This window comes from Aspergillus fumigatus, chromosome 5 (genome assembly GCF_000002655.1).
Source record: "Aspergillus fumigatus Af293 chromosome 5, whole genome shotgun sequence".
Classification (NCBI taxonomy): domain Eukaryota; kingdom Fungi; phylum Ascomycota; class Eurotiomycetes; order Eurotiales; family Aspergillaceae; genus Aspergillus; species Aspergillus fumigatus.
Window position 1 is genome coordinate 2,361,750 of NC_007198.1, and position 14,487 is coordinate 2,376,236.

At 48.7% G+C, this 14,487-nt stretch overlaps 3 protein-coding genes across 3 annotated transcripts; 2 read left to right on the forward strand and 1 right to left on the reverse strand.

Annotated features, from left to right (window-relative positions):
• Nucleotides 1–1,102: 1,102 nt before the first annotated feature.
• AFUA_5G09200 (uncharacterized protein) lies at nucleotides 1,103–2,390 on the forward strand (the record flags this gene model as incomplete). The annotated part of the gene is made up of 3 exons (XM_077804816.1): nucleotides 1,103–1,168; nucleotides 1,321–1,447; nucleotides 1,521–2,390. The coding sequence occupies 3 exons, from the start codon at nucleotides 1,103–1,105 to the stop codon at nucleotides 1,997–1,999; spliced, it is 672 nt and encodes a 223-aa protein (XP_077660952.1). The 3' UTR covers nucleotides 2,000–2,390.
• A 942-nt stretch (nucleotides 2,391–3,332) lies between these two features.
• Nucleotides 3,333–5,894, reverse strand: alp2 (S8 family peptidase). The gene is made up of 3 exons (XM_748625.2): nucleotides 4,681–5,894; nucleotides 3,675–4,613; nucleotides 3,333–3,606 (listed from the first exon to the last, which is right to left on the reverse strand). Exons 1-3 carry the CDS (start codon nucleotides 5,047–5,049, stop codon nucleotides 3,427–3,429), a joined length of 1,488 nt encoding a protein of 495 aa, XP_753718.1. The 5' UTR covers nucleotides 5,050–5,894; the 3' UTR covers nucleotides 3,333–3,426.
• A 619-nt stretch (nucleotides 5,895–6,513) lies between these two features.
• AFUA_5G09220 (Beige/BEACH domain protein) lies at nucleotides 6,514–14,458 on the forward strand (the record flags this gene model as incomplete). Its single annotated transcript, XM_748624.1, has 7 exons — nucleotides 6,514–9,013; nucleotides 9,075–9,436; nucleotides 9,499–13,282; nucleotides 13,337–13,491; nucleotides 13,549–14,133; nucleotides 14,209–14,373; nucleotides 14,429–14,458. 7 exons carry the CDS (start codon nucleotides 6,514–6,516, stop codon nucleotides 14,456–14,458), a joined length of 7,581 nt encoding a protein of 2,526 aa, XP_753717.1.
• Nucleotides 14,459–14,487: the final 29 nt, after the last annotated feature.

The window sequence follows — 14,487 nt, forward strand, 5'->3', positions numbered from 1 at the left end:
TTTGATGATCTAAGGAGAAGAACATCAGTAGTCAAGTAGTCCACACCAGAGCAGGTGATCAACCATCAACATCACTTATCACTTGTTGGTTCCTGCAGCTTCTTCGCTCCCTCATCACACCGACACTGATATATTCTGGAGAAAGTTACACATTTCCAATTACAAGCAGCTGCAGATTAACCGAGATGAGGGCCGGTATCTCCATCGTTTCCGATTCGTGTCGTCAGTTGGGATTCCGACGGAGGGCGTTACTGTCAACGATAGTCGCGCGCTAGCCAGGATTGTCCCAGACTTGAGTACGTGCCGCACGAGTCGGCATGACTCACTTGAAGGTGCGGGCACTCCATGATCCCATCCAACACCAGGATGAGATAAACAAATGTGACATGACCAGATACTTATCTTATTAGCCAGATCTCATAATCATGTCCTAAGAAGAAGGAGCAGTCTCTAACTTCGCGCTTTCTTTGACAGAACATCAACCTAGTTGGAGACCCTTTTTTCCCATTCTGACTGTGTGATGATCTAGCTCTCACATGTGAGATACCAATTATGATAGCGTCAGGCGCAACACCCTAATGGGTCCGCCAAAAGAGATCTGACGTCCAAGTCGATCTATACCTTACAACGTCAATGTCAAGTGTCATAAATGAAGATAAGATTCTGATTGATGTTGTTAAAGCCCTCTGATAATTGGCCACCTAGATAGACATGGCTGCCCACTCTGTGGACCTAGGACAAGAAGTGCTGAGTGTCTTTTGCATACAGTAATTTTTCCTATTCTGGTGTAGCGCCACCCCGGGTTCTTCCGTCATGGATTGCCACCGCGGCACCGTAACCCAAAGAGGAAAGCCATGGCCAAAACCTTAGGCAGCCTTTGATCATTCAGGCGACCATCCTGAGCTGCCCATGTATTCCCTCTTCCGTTCTTTCGTGTCATTCACTACCTAGTATTTGCTTTGTTATTCCCCTCTGACAAGGTGCTAGCCAGCTTACTCTGCCACCTCTTTTCGGCTTACCTGCTTCGCAACACCCTCCTTGACAGAACACCTCCGTCCCTCCAATCGAACCTCGCGAGCCGCTTCCGTTCTTTGTCGCCGCTATGGCGGAGCGTATTTTGATGAACGAATACAAGGCGTTGGCTAAGGAGGATTGGGTAAACATCGAGGTACGCTTACTATATTTATTATATGGATATGTTCAAGTTACGGGATCAGGCTTCGGAGGCTTCGGAGGCCACGAACCTTGAGGATTATCTGATCTACTCCCGGCCTGTATCCTTACAAATAAGTGGCATCTAGTCTGACAAGAACCTGGCAGCTCAATGACGAAGATATCTTCAACTGGAATGTCGGCCTCATCGTACTGAACCCAGACTCTCTGTACTACGGCGGTTACTTCAAGGCGTCCATGAAATTCTCCAAGAACTACCCATACTCCCCACCTGGTGAGCCTTCCCCCCTCTTCTTTTTCCTTGTGTCCATCTTGGACGGCACTGACCTTTACAATTCCTCATGTAGAGTTTCGGTTTCTCCGCCCTCTATACCACCCTAACATCTATCCGGACGGCAAACTCTGTATATCTATCCTGCACGCGCCCGGTGAGGATGAGATGTCAGGCGAGCTGGCTTCGGAACGCTGGTCGCCCGCTCAACGTGTCGAGTCTGTCCTTATCTCAATTTTGTCACTCCTAGATGATGCCGAAGTGTCTTCGCCCGCAAACGTTGATGCCGGCGTCATGCTACGAAAGGACTTCGAATCTTACAAGGCGCTGGTGAGGAAGGATGTTGAGCAATCAAAGATGGACATTCCTGAAGGGTTCGTCATGCCCACTCATGAGTCCTCGATGAAAAGACCAACAGAGAAGCCCGACGATGCAGACTTCTGGGCCGACAGTGAAGTCGACAGCGATGTGTTTGGGGGAAGTGACTCAGATGAGGACTTGGATCTTGACGACCAGGATACCGGCAGTGACGATGAGGAAGACGACCGGGAGTGAAGGTGATGTATCACTGCCGTCCCGATCTTTAGAGGAGGTTTTTGCTTTTTTTAACCTGATCCTTCTGCAAGTCTCATTTCTGTGGCGAAGATCTTATCGGCTTTCTATGCATAGCGCAGGCGCATTGGCGAGCTACAGGCTTTTTTCCTTGATTCGTGGCAATATCTACCATAATCCAGCCATTACAGCTGGTGTTTTTGCTTTCTACTGCAGTTGTACTAACAGTCACTACTGCCGTCTTTGGTTCATTTCCTGATGTCTTCTTTGTTGCAATGGATGTAAGCTACGGATACAGGGAACTTTCCAATAAAATGTTTGCATTTCTACCCATGACAAGACCTCTGAACTCTTCTATTAGCGAATGGTATTTCCCTTCCAAACATTCTAGACGGATATGTTAGATGTTAGCACAGCAGCCCCATTCTACAGCAGGTTTCAATAAATCATAGTCAAGCCTTTCATTCCACTTACCTCAACACCAGGTCACCAAAGACGTTTTCCAACTCGTTCAAGATCACTATCCATGCAGATATCCCTGATCCACCAATCCCATGCTCCTCCTTTTTCATCTTCCATAGGTCACACCACCCAACCCCAGCAAAACACCGTGAAAGTCGCAACACAGCGCATCAGAAATCACATGGAAAAGCCTTGTACCATCTGCTAAATGGTCTTTACAGTTCATCCTGCTCAGTTTCATGTCGTACAGGACTAGTTTCGGGTAAGCAGAATGGATGAGTGGTGTCAATGTGTGTTAAACGCAGCCCAAAAAATGGGCTTCGTTAGCTCCGTCTATCGTCATTGCGATGGTTTCGCATTTGTTTATTTATAAAAATAGAGAAGATGCTACTAGCTGTCTCAAGTGTTCTTATTCGAAGCTCATGGAGCGAGTGATTTGAACATTCTTCGTAGGACAGAGTAATATATATCGCAAAGCGGTAAGCAAACAACCATTTCGCTCAACTACGATGATTCGTCTTTTGCTCGAGGAGTAATCCGGATCAATCACGCACTTCAGGAGAGGATTTGCGTAAATTAGAATAACAAGGGAAGACGGTGCTGATGCCCGCGTGACACGTCCTTGGGTGAGCGATGCTCTCAGACCATTTCACCGACAAGTTTCAAGGGCGAGACCGTCTCAAGTACAAGTGAGTGATGCTAAATCTAAGTGGAATCGCGCATTCTTAAATTGCCAATCTGATAAAGCGTGCAAACAATCTCTACATCAGCTGTCAAAAAGTATGGGTTCTGGACGTGTATACTACGGTAAAAATGAGACTAGATAAAACCACGCGATGCAATCAATGCATCGACAACTGCAAGTAGCCAGAGCAAAAAAAAAAACCTACGCCAGTGTTCCCTCATCAGCGGCCAGTTCCCGAGTCCCCCAAGATGAATACATGCCCTTGAACCATGAGACTCCACATCTATGCAACAGCAGCGTCATGAATCTCGCTGTAGATAGCACCAAGCTCCTCGGTGAGCAACTTCTCGGCCTTGTGAACTAGGCCCTCGAAGCGATCCTTGACGGAGGCATTGACCTTATAGCCGCCACTTGCGATGATGTCGGTGTAGTTGGAAGACCCACCACCGTTCCAGGCAAGGAGCTATAGAAACGCTTAGTTCTTTCTTCTCTTCAAACAAGTAGTGCCGAATCACCGAAGTGGTAACTTACGTTGGGAGTGTCAGACGGGATGTCTGTGAGAGCGCCCTGGGTAGCAATAGCGATAATATCTTTCTTGAGCTTCTTAGGAGTGAGCTCATCTACAGCGAAGGCAGAGTCCTTAGAAGGCTGCAGAGACACAAAGTAAGCCAACAGACCGGCAATGTGGGGAGACGCCATCGAAGTGCCAGATATGGTGTTGACTGCGTGCTTAGAGCCAATCCAAGTGGAGAGGATGTTGAGACCAGGAGCGAAGATATCAGTGCACTTTCCATAGTTGGAGAAGTAGGCACGCTCATCCTGGAGTGTTGAGGCACCAACAGTAATGGGATTCTCGGCAGCTGCTGGAGAGTAGTTGCAGGCATCGGCATTGTCGTTACCGGCAGCAACAGCGAAGTGAAGACCAGCTTCAACACCAGCATTGACAGCAGCTTCAAGCGTCCTGGATTTGCCACCACCAAGACTCATGTTGGCGACACTGCCCTTGAATCCCTTGATCTTACCGTCTTTGGCATCCTTAACTTTCTTGAGATGAGACTTGACAGCCCACTCGACGCCAGCAACAACATCGGACATGGTACCAGAGCCACTTGATCTGAGGACCTTGACGGCGTAGAGGTTGGCCTTCTTAGCGACACCATACTTCCGGCCGGCAATGGTTCCAGAGCAGTGCGTCCCATGACCATTGCCATCAGCGTCCTCATCATCGGTAGGAATGGTCTTGCCCCACTGGGCACGACCTTCGAAATCGACATGGTCGACATTGATGCCAGTGTCAATGGTGTAGGCATCAACGCCCTCACCGCCCTCCGAAGCATACAGGTACTTGTTGAATGTACCAAAGGAGAGGCTGTCACGATGAGAGATACGGGCAAGGCCCCAAGGAGCGCTCTTTTCAACAGTAGGATCCTCCATAGTGTGGACCTCGGAGTCTTTCTCGATATATTCAACCTGGAAAGAGTCCGATTAGCGGTGGCTCCCTGTAGGGACTACATAAGGGTGCTAACAGGCCACTTACATCGGGGTGTTTGCGAACTTGCTCAATAACATCTTCGTGGAAGTGTCCCGAGTAGCCCACAAGTGAGCCAGCAATGTCGAAGGTGTTCTTCAGACCGAGGTAGGCCTCCTCACCGAACCCGAACAGGGAGCGTTTCCTCAATTCGACCCGCTCGTTCTGAGCACTGTGGATGTCCTGCACCCATGAGTGATGAGCAGCCGCGGACTCAGCATTGACGTGCTTTTTGAAAACGACAATGTAGGAGTCAGGAACCTCCTTGGCGTTCATGGACGAGAGAATGGGGGCAGCTCCATTGTGGATGGAGTCAACAACGACAGGGGACGCTGCGACGAGCAACGGGAGTATAGAAAGGCTGAGATAGCCTTTCATGACGCACGACTAGGACAAAAAGTCACGAAACAGATGGAATAATAAGATGAAAGATAGAATAGGTGGTTGAAGTTGGATGAAGGAGGGATGAAGGATGAAGATGAGGATGGGGGAGGTTGAAGGAGAAGAAGAGGAGAACTGCCCTTCTAATGGACTCCTCAGCAGGCAAGGGCAGCAGAGGATGATGCAACCCGGGATACCGTAACTTACGGCAGATGACTAGGAGCACGCAGCCTGACTGGCTGTCGATCAGCCCAGTTTAGCGCGGCGGGTACGACCTGGGGTATGGCTGATGGGCGGTAGGTAACAGAACGGTAATGGTATGAATCATCCGCATCATGGTAGATCCTAGGTTCTCTCATGGTACGTAAAATTCCCCACAACCTGGAAAGATAAGAGCAATAATTACGAACTGCCCTGTATTCGTACCAGCGCGAAGCTGGGCCTGTACTACCTACCTTACATGCTGTAGCCTGTCTGGTACCTTTGGGGCATCGAGTGAGGCGTAGCCGGGTGGAGTCAGAGGGCAAGCTGCCTAGGTACCACTGTGTACTGTGCGGGTATTTACCTCTTAACCTATCATTCCTCATGTGCAAGCAGATATTAAGATGACTCAATGATGATAAGTCGACAAGCTCAACGGCTGGAGATGACGCTGAACAGCAAATGTGATTTTTACACGCCCGCATAAGAACTTATGTAGCCTTAATTGAGTGTTCCCTGTAACTAAATAGGTACCTGAGCTTAGGGACTAGTATACACTGCAGGTACCTGTAGCATATCCTCAGCCATACAAACCACAAAGTTCTGTTCTTGCGGATCAGAGCTTCAGAACAGCAATCTATCCATCGAGTCGCATGCTCCCTTCGAGTGCTCGTCTGACAACTAAAATAGCAGGAAATCAGGTGCCTGTCCTGAGTACGGGAGTGACACCCGCATCTTACATAACAATACCATGGAACTGAACCAACCAAGAAGAAGTAATGATAAGGACTCCATCCTTATCGATATCGATAGGTGTCCAATAATAGCTATCACACAGGAATGGCCACCTTCGTCACCTGATAGTCTCCGCTCCAGGAAGGAAGATTGGACACACAGCCACGAATTTCGGTTTGGTGTTTTTCCCCGCGGTCGTGAGGAGAGAAAGGTTGCTTTGAGTGACATCAGGAATGAGCCAAGTATTAAATTCGATAGTGTGTAAGTCTAGTCCATTCGAAGCAGAAAATTCTTTGAATCAGCAATCTAACAGGAGCTGTCTACCCCTCGTTAGGTTTCACATCATTATCGCTCGGTCACTCGTCTGCTGGCCAGCAGGTCCTAATTTGATTACTCCAGGACGACTTGGTACCAGTACACATACCAATGCAGATCACCTTCACCATAACGCCAAGAGCAGGTTCATGGTGTCTGATGGTTGTTGGCCATCAGGTCGATAGTTGAGGGTAAAGCTTAAGCGGCGAGATGAGCAAGCCTACTTCCAACCTTCCTCCCTTCGCTTCCTCGTCGACGGAACAATCAGCTGCTGTTACCGAATTAGCGCCACTTATTCAAGAGCTCAAAGCTATCTGCGATAATTGCGACAAGCAGACGTTTGCCTCGCAGCAATTTCTTACCGCGACTGAATCTTTGCTACGCCTGCGTCATACCTTCCTTGATAATGATCGTCCAAGAGAAGCCCAGGAGGCCTTTCGACATCTTAATGGCTTCGAGACGTTACTGCAGCTCGTGAAGAAGCTCTCGCATTTGTACGAGCCGACAGAGTTATCCGCCGAAGAGAGAAGATCTCTCTTGACCCTCTATAAAGATGCTCTAGCCGTCCTGGCTGAGAGCTTGAAGGGGAATTTCGGGAATAGACGTTATTTTGCGAGACGGATATCTGGCGGAGGTACAGCAGCTCTGCAGGAAGCACTGGACATAATAGTCCCGAAATTGAGCAGCGCTCAGGGTGACACGGAACAATTTTATGGTGGCATCCTGGCCGCGGCTCTCTGTCAGGAAGCGGTTGCTGATATCTTTACCACACTCAACGCGAAGTTTCAGCCAGTCCAGGAATTGCTTCAGCAGGATGTTAAGGCGGAAGTTGATCGACGCATGGGGAGCTCGGAGACCGTCGAGGTGCCGGAACTTTTGGGGCCGTTTCTGAAAGGGTGGTTGAAGCAATCGGGGTCTTCTCCTTCCGACTACAGAGTTCAGAGGCTAGTTTTGCCCGCCTGTCTGTGTCAGTTGGCTCACCAGTCTCAAAGAAATCTGACAGCGCTACACGCCACTGGGATATTAAGCTCAATACTGCCTATTCTGTTCGGAAGTGACCGCCTAGAATCAGAGAGAATAATTTACCAGGACATGGCTCAACTTCTTTGTGCTCAAGGATTAACTAGTCTGGAGGATGCGGCTACCTTGTATCGACAAGCCCATGGTTGTGCAAGAATACTACGATTTCTTGTCGATGTTCTGAAGTGTTCCAAAGAACCGCCATTGATACAGTTCGACCTGTCACTCCATGGGTATTCCTCCTTGGAGTTTTCGACCCTGGGTCGACCATTTCCTCCCGTTACTTCCTCAGGTTATACTATTGCAGTGTGGGCCCGATTTGATAGATTCGATCCAAGTACACACACTACAATATTTGGCGCCTTTGACGCGAGTCAATCATGTTTTTTACTGGTGTATCTCGAAAGGGACACTCGCAACTTTATTTTACAAACTTCAATCAGAGGAACTCGTCCTAGTGTTCGATTCAAGTCGATGGCTTTCGAACCGAACCGTTGGTATCACATATGTGTGGTGCATAAAAAGCCTAGGCCACCATCGCATTCCCGGGCTTCTTTGTTCATTGACGGCGAATTTGTCGAGCAGTTAAGGATTGACTACCCGTGTGTGCCCGTATCTAATACTCCTAATCGAATGCCACGTGTGCAGGCATTCTTTGGCACCCCCCAAGATTTGGCGATGAAACTCGGAAAGGCTGTCTCCGTATCGCGCTGGTCCCTGGCGAATGCAATCCTCTTTGAGGAAGCCCACAGTGATGATATGGTTGCTGTCTTTTACAACCTAGGCCCTCGATATTTTGGCAATTTCCAAGATTGCCTGGGCTCTTTTCAGACTTATAAGGCCTCTGCAACGCTTAACCTGCGAAACGAGCACCTGCACCCTGGCAAGGAGGAAACATCAGATATCGTTACTGCGATTCGACAAAAAGCAAGCGTTTTGATCCGTGAGGGGTCGATCTTAATTAACATCTCACCCATGTCGGTGTTAGATGATGACGATATTAACAACATTGATGAGTCTCAGCTCATCAAAAGTCTTTCCAGGAAAGCCGTCAAGAATTTGCATCTGTTGACGAAAGCGGGAGGCAATGCAGTAGCTGCCAATGGCGCCGTTCCCTCGTTGAACGACGCTTTGACGCAGGCCCATGGTATGGGTGTTTTGACAGGAGATCCAGTTGTTTCAGTCCCTCATTCACTTGACGATGTCAGTTGGCGCATCGGAGGTTGTGTGGCGGTCCACTTGAGTCTGGTGCATGCTGCAAAAACCCCGGAATGCTTAAGTCTTGCGGTTGAAGCGTTGTACGAAGCTGTACAGGACAATTGGCGAAACAGTGAAGCAATGGAAAGGGAAAATGGGTACGGGATTCTTGCAGCGATACTTCGTGATAAATTTGGGCTGGGGAATAGTTCAGCGACAAGTAGGGCTTCTAGCATCTGCTCCAATCTCGAGGAACGGTGTGCCTTGGGTCTTGACCTTCTTCGATTGACTCTCAAATTCGTTGGATATGATTTCGAGCACCCTAACCGATCGATAATTACAAATCCCCTGGCCTACAGGGTCTTGCTTGTGGATCTCGACATCTGGAGACTAGGGGATTCCGCTCAACTGAGTTTATACTACTCTCAATTCTCCACATTCGCTGGCGAAAGTAACTATCGCCGATTTAATGCAAAACGTCTTTCTCGCATGCGTATGTTCATACCCTTTCCTTTGCCCCTTCTACACATCTTTCCTCGCTGACTGTTGTATAGGCGTCAATAAAAGGTTACTAGAGGCGCTCAAGGGTGACGAATTCACCTCTGAATCCCTAACTCTTCTGGTTTCTGCTTTTCGGTCTCTTCTGGAAAGCTGTCTTTCTGCAGATCTCTTCCGTTCCTTGGCCCTCTTTATCACTTATGCTATTCATAAGACCAGAGAACCGAGCAGACTCCAGAAAAAGAAGAGTTTGCGGTTCACCGACGGCTCTCCACAGATTGCAAGATCGGCGGAGCAAGGGGACTACGTATCAAGCACAAAGATAGCAGTTGAGATGCTACGGATGTACTCCTCTGTCCTCTGCGATTCTCATGACCTTATACCACTCAAAAAATTTGCGCGTTCTGTGACGAACAAGGTATGAGAAAAAGCCTTCCCGCGTTGTGTTTTCATTGGCGGTCCTGACATTTCCTGCCGTAGTGGCTTCTGTATCTCATTTGTGAGGATGACCCTGAAATTGTCGCCCTCGCGACCAAGATCTTGGCTCGTTTGATAGTCATCCACGGCGATGTCTACAGTAAGAAGTTCTCCGAGAAAACTGGAGGCTATATTATCATGCGACATCGTCTGAGAAGCTGGTGGAAGGTACCCGCCATATGGTGTATCTGTCTCAGCATCCTCCTTGGTCTCGATGTCGGCGGTATGAAGCTGGATCAGCCATTCAGCCGGACAGGGCTGATAGAGATCCTATCGTCAAATTCCCAGCCCCGAGTTGCTTTTCCTGAAATCCTCCCCGTACTCATGGAAATGATGCAATTGGGCTTACAAAGTGTAATATCAGGTGATGAGTTATCTTCTGGTGTCCATGGCAAGTCTCTGCAAAAGTCTGAAGTTCGGCTGGAATCTCCTCCCGCGTCATTGACTATACGGGTGACTGAACTGACAAAGCAAATATCTCTCTTGGACGCCGTTGTTGGGTTGTTTGCTGATTTACATCAGAACTCTACCGACTTCAGGGACTTTGCTGCGCAGTCAGATTACGTCCAGTGGTTGCTATATGTGACATTTCCGGTTGTCGTTGGTTCGGACATTCCAAGCACGGACTTTGAACTCAAGTCTCGTGCTGCTAAAACCAATTCTCATGATCATACTCTGCCTGTTCGACCGCGTTCAAGTGGAACAGCAGGATTGCGCACAACAACAGTTGAAGGGTCTAGCAGTCGTGAAAGACAAGCTGGCCCATTGCGACGCGGATCATCTTTCATCCTCGTCTCGTCAGATAGAACCAAGTTCTCGCCTTCATTTGCACGTATACACAAAGCTTTCATACCGTTCGGGTCTCCCCCTGACATGACAGCTACAGACCATCCTCTTGTGCAAGCAATTCTAAGCCTAGTTCTATCCGTGTTCTGCGATCAATTGCTGGAGCGAAAGGATTTTGCTGGACTTGGTTTATACCTCAAGACGCCGACGAGCACTTTGGAGCAACAATCTTATTTCAACTCCTGGATATTGCGGAGCCTCCTTACCAGACTGCGAGATGTTACAATCTCTAAACCGCAAGTTCTTCTGGAACCGCGAGCGCTTTCTAACATGGGACGATTTGCTACCCATATTGGAGAAGCAGTATATGAGGGCTGGTTCATTGACGGTGCAACTCATGCTCTGGAATTTGCGGGCGCAATCCTGGAATATCTCCAGCAGTCGAATGTTTCAAGTCTGAAGAGTGTAAGGCTATGTAGCCAAGCGGTCACAACCATACGATCCACTCTGTTCCGTGTTGTTCTGCTTAAATTATCAGAAGTGGATGACAGAGAGGCCTGTGAGTTCTTGAGTCGTTTGAGCTACTGGCAAGTGGTCCTGCTTTCCGAAGGTGAAGTGCAATCAGATTATCTGCGGCTATTGTGCTACCTCCTCTACACAAAACTGATCAGCCAAGATTGGAACGTTCGCCTTGCTGCAGCGGGCTTGTGGAGAGTCATTCTCGTGCAAAAGCCCGCTGAGATGTCTGCTATTTTAAGTCAGGCGGCCATTCCCTTGCAGAAACGGCTTTCTGATGGCTTTGAAGCCCTTGTAGGTATGGAGGACAAAGCTTTTCTACAGTGGGTCGATGGTCATCAAGATGATCTCAATGCAATGTTTCTCGGGTTGCTGTCCAGGTCATGGGAGACTTTCGTCCAAGAAGAGAGCTCAAATATTGACTCTACAACTCGTGCAAGAGCCTCCAAGCGCCAGGAGAAATTACGACACTGGAATCAATTAGAAAGGCTCAGTGAAGAAGTGACACGTAAACATGAGACAACCTTTCCTCATTGGGTCTCGAACATATCGGCGTCTGAGTTTTTGAAACATCAACGAGCGCTGCAGGATCAGCAGGATAACTCAGTGTTTATGTGGACCGCATTCTCTCATATGACCATGGATCTAAAGCGGTTTGGAGGAGTTCTTGCAGAAGACAAGGATAGGAAATGGCGCCTGGACCAGACAGAAGGACGAAGCCGTATGCGACTTCGCATGGTTCCAGATGAGTCAGGAGAGCGTCAAGATTATCAACCGAAACGGAAAGCATCAGAACCCCCCGCTATCAAAATCGACACCCAGGTGCAACCATCATCCAACGGCAATACAACAGGCTTGACACCTACGGTCTTGGCCGCAGAAAATATGGACGACAATCAGCAAGATGCCCACTCGGACAGTAGAAGTGTCCTGGAAGAGAGCTTCGAGATGATTGATGACCCTAAAGCTGATCTCGAAGACTATGAAGATAAAAACAGAAAGGTTATGCGAAGTCTCCATCGGGGCGACCAGGTCGAAAATGTATGCAATATGTCTCGAATTATTGGCTTGGAAGCATGCGAGGGCCTGTTGATTCTTGGCAAGGATCACATTTATATCTTGGATAATTTCTTTCAAAGGTCCGATGGTGAGATAGTAAACGTTTGGCAAGCACCCCCGGATGAGCGTGATCCCTACGTCCGCATGATTGCCGGCAGAGAGTCCTTTGAGCGTAGGACACAGGAACACGCGACCAGAAGCTGGAAATGGTCTGATTTGGTCAGCGTTTCCAAAAGACGATTCCTTTTCCGTGATGTCGCTCTCGAGGTCTTCTTCACCGACGGTACCAGCTACCTGCTGACGTTGATCTCTTCTCGAGCTCGAGATAATCTATGCAGCCAGCTTGCGAGCAAGGCTCCGCAAGTGACCGGTAGTGCTAGCCACTCGCGGCCAGAAGACGTGTGGAGATTTGAAACCCTTCGAAGCCAGGAGGATGCGCCGCAGTCCCTCGGCTCCAAATTTGCCAGTGTCTTTGGTCATTCGCCTCTGCACCCAGCTACACGGAAATGGATCAAGGGCGAAATATCCAACTTCCATTATCTCATGCTGATCAACACGCTCGCCGGAAGGACGTTTAACGATCTGACACAGTACCCAGTTTTCCCGTGGGTGCTGGCAGATTATACAAGCGAGGAATTGGACTTGACAGACCCCAAAGTTTTTCGTGACTTGTCAAAACCTATGGGGTGCCAGACACTGGAGCGGGAGGCAGAATTCAGGGAGCGGTACAAGGCTTTTGCTGAAATGGGCGACGGGGACGCTCCGCCATTCCATTATGGAACGCACTATTCGTCGGCGATGATTGTCTGCTCGTATCTCATTCGCCTGCAGCCTTTCGTAAAGTCGTATCTCCTCCTCCAGGGTGGGACATTCGATCACGCTGACCGTCTCTTCTATTCCATTGGAAAAGCGTGGGAATCGGCCTCCCGTGGCAATATGTCTGATGTCAGAGAATTGACCCCCGAGTTCTTCTACCTTCCAGAATTTCTCGTCAACTCCAACAAATACGACTTCGGTCTTCTTCAGAACATGACAACAGCTATCGATTCGGTGGAATTGCCGCCGTGGGCTAAGGGCGACCCGAAGATCTTCATCGCAAAGCATCGCGAAGCGCTGGAAAGTTCTTATGTAACTGAAAACCTGCATCATTGGATTGATCTCGTTTTTGGCTGTAAGCAGAAAGGAGAGGCTGCAATTGAGGCGGTCAACGTCTTCCATCATCTTTCGTACCAAGGGGCGAAAGATATTGATAACATCGATGACCCTGTGGAACGGCTGGCCACAATTGGTATCATACACAACTTTGGCCAGACACCGCACCAAATTTTCACTCGACCTCACCCTCCGAGAGAAGATACACGACATAAAGTTCCACGACTCGACCGCCTAGCTGAATCGCTTACACAGCTTCCTCTCTCCCTGCTAGGTAAGTCTTCTGGCCTGTTGCGGTTATGGCCTTGACCGCTTACGATGGATAAAGATATCGGTGAACAGGTTTCGACCTTGTCGATGAAGAATGACCGCTTGCTTTGTGCCGCTCCGCTCAGACTGAATATTCCCCCCAACTATGACAAATATATGGAATGGGGATTTTTTGATGGAAGTGTTCGGTTCTACTCTGCGGACAGCCGGAAGGTAAATATACACATGCTACTCACATAGGCTGTCTCAGGTGTATACTAACAAGCACAGATTCTCGGTCATTTCGAGCATTTGCATATCGGGCAATTGTCCTGTACAATTTTCGCAGACTCTCGAACATTGGTCACCTCGGGCACAGATTGTGTTGTATCGATATGGACATATAACTCAACTGCTAAATCGGTAGACTTGCAACCCGCAGGATCACTTTTTGGACATCGCAATCCCGTCAATGTTCTCGCCGTCTCACGCTCGTTCAGCGCCCTACTTTCTGCCTCTACAGATGGCCAGATTATGCTCTGGGATCTTAATCAGCATACTTTTGTCCGAGAGCTCCCAGCTAGCGGCCCCGTTGACGTAAGTGATGCCCGCAAATTGACAAAACGACCCTGCAGTTTTCGACAAAGGTTGACCTCAGCCCAGTGTGCTCGGATAAATGATGTAACGGGAGAGATTATGGTTTGCCGTGGAAACCGCATCAGTATCTATACACTGAACGGAGCGCTGTTGCTCGAACAAGACGTGTGTGAATCGATTGACGATCGTGTCATGTCCTGCGTGTTCTACGAAGGCGTGGATAACGAGTGGCAAGAACGCGAGCTCATCTTCACAGGTCATAGAAAGGGGGTGGTCAATGTAAGATGCCCTGACTTCTTTTTGAAAACTGTCCTTTCCCTCCCTTCGGGTTGAAGGCTAACATGCAATCTCAAGATATGGAACAAGGTTTCTCGGGATGGTCGTTTTGAGTTGGAACTCATCCGACAACTCCATCACATTGACAACAATCGAGACAATGGAGCCAATATCTCGGCAGGGATCAGCTGCATTTTGACCCTTCCTCACGTGGTGTATACAGGCGATGAAGCTGGAAGAGTGGTAAGTCGTTTGTCAGTCTGTATACTGTAATACAGTATGCTTATCTCTGAACCAGTACGAGTGGAATTGCGTCCAACGCCGTTGAAGATCCTCGCCAAGAGTGAAGAGGTAGTC

What these genes read in the sequence shown, in the direction of transcription:
- alp2 (XM_748625.2), bottom strand. Translation starts at nt 5,049, where the DNA reads ATGAAAGGCTATCTCAGCCTTTCTATACTCCCGTTGCTCGTCGCAGCG. An exon ending in AAGTTCGCAAACACCCCGAT is followed by an intron (nt 4,614 to 4,680) that starts GTAAGTGGCCTG and finishes GACTCTTTCCAG; the next exon opens with GTTGAATATATCGAGAAAGA. An exon ending in TCCCGTCTGACACTCCCAAC is followed by an intron (nt 3,607 to 3,674) that starts GTAAGTTACCAC and finishes GCGTTTCTATAG; the next exon opens with CTCCTTGCCTGGAACGGTGG.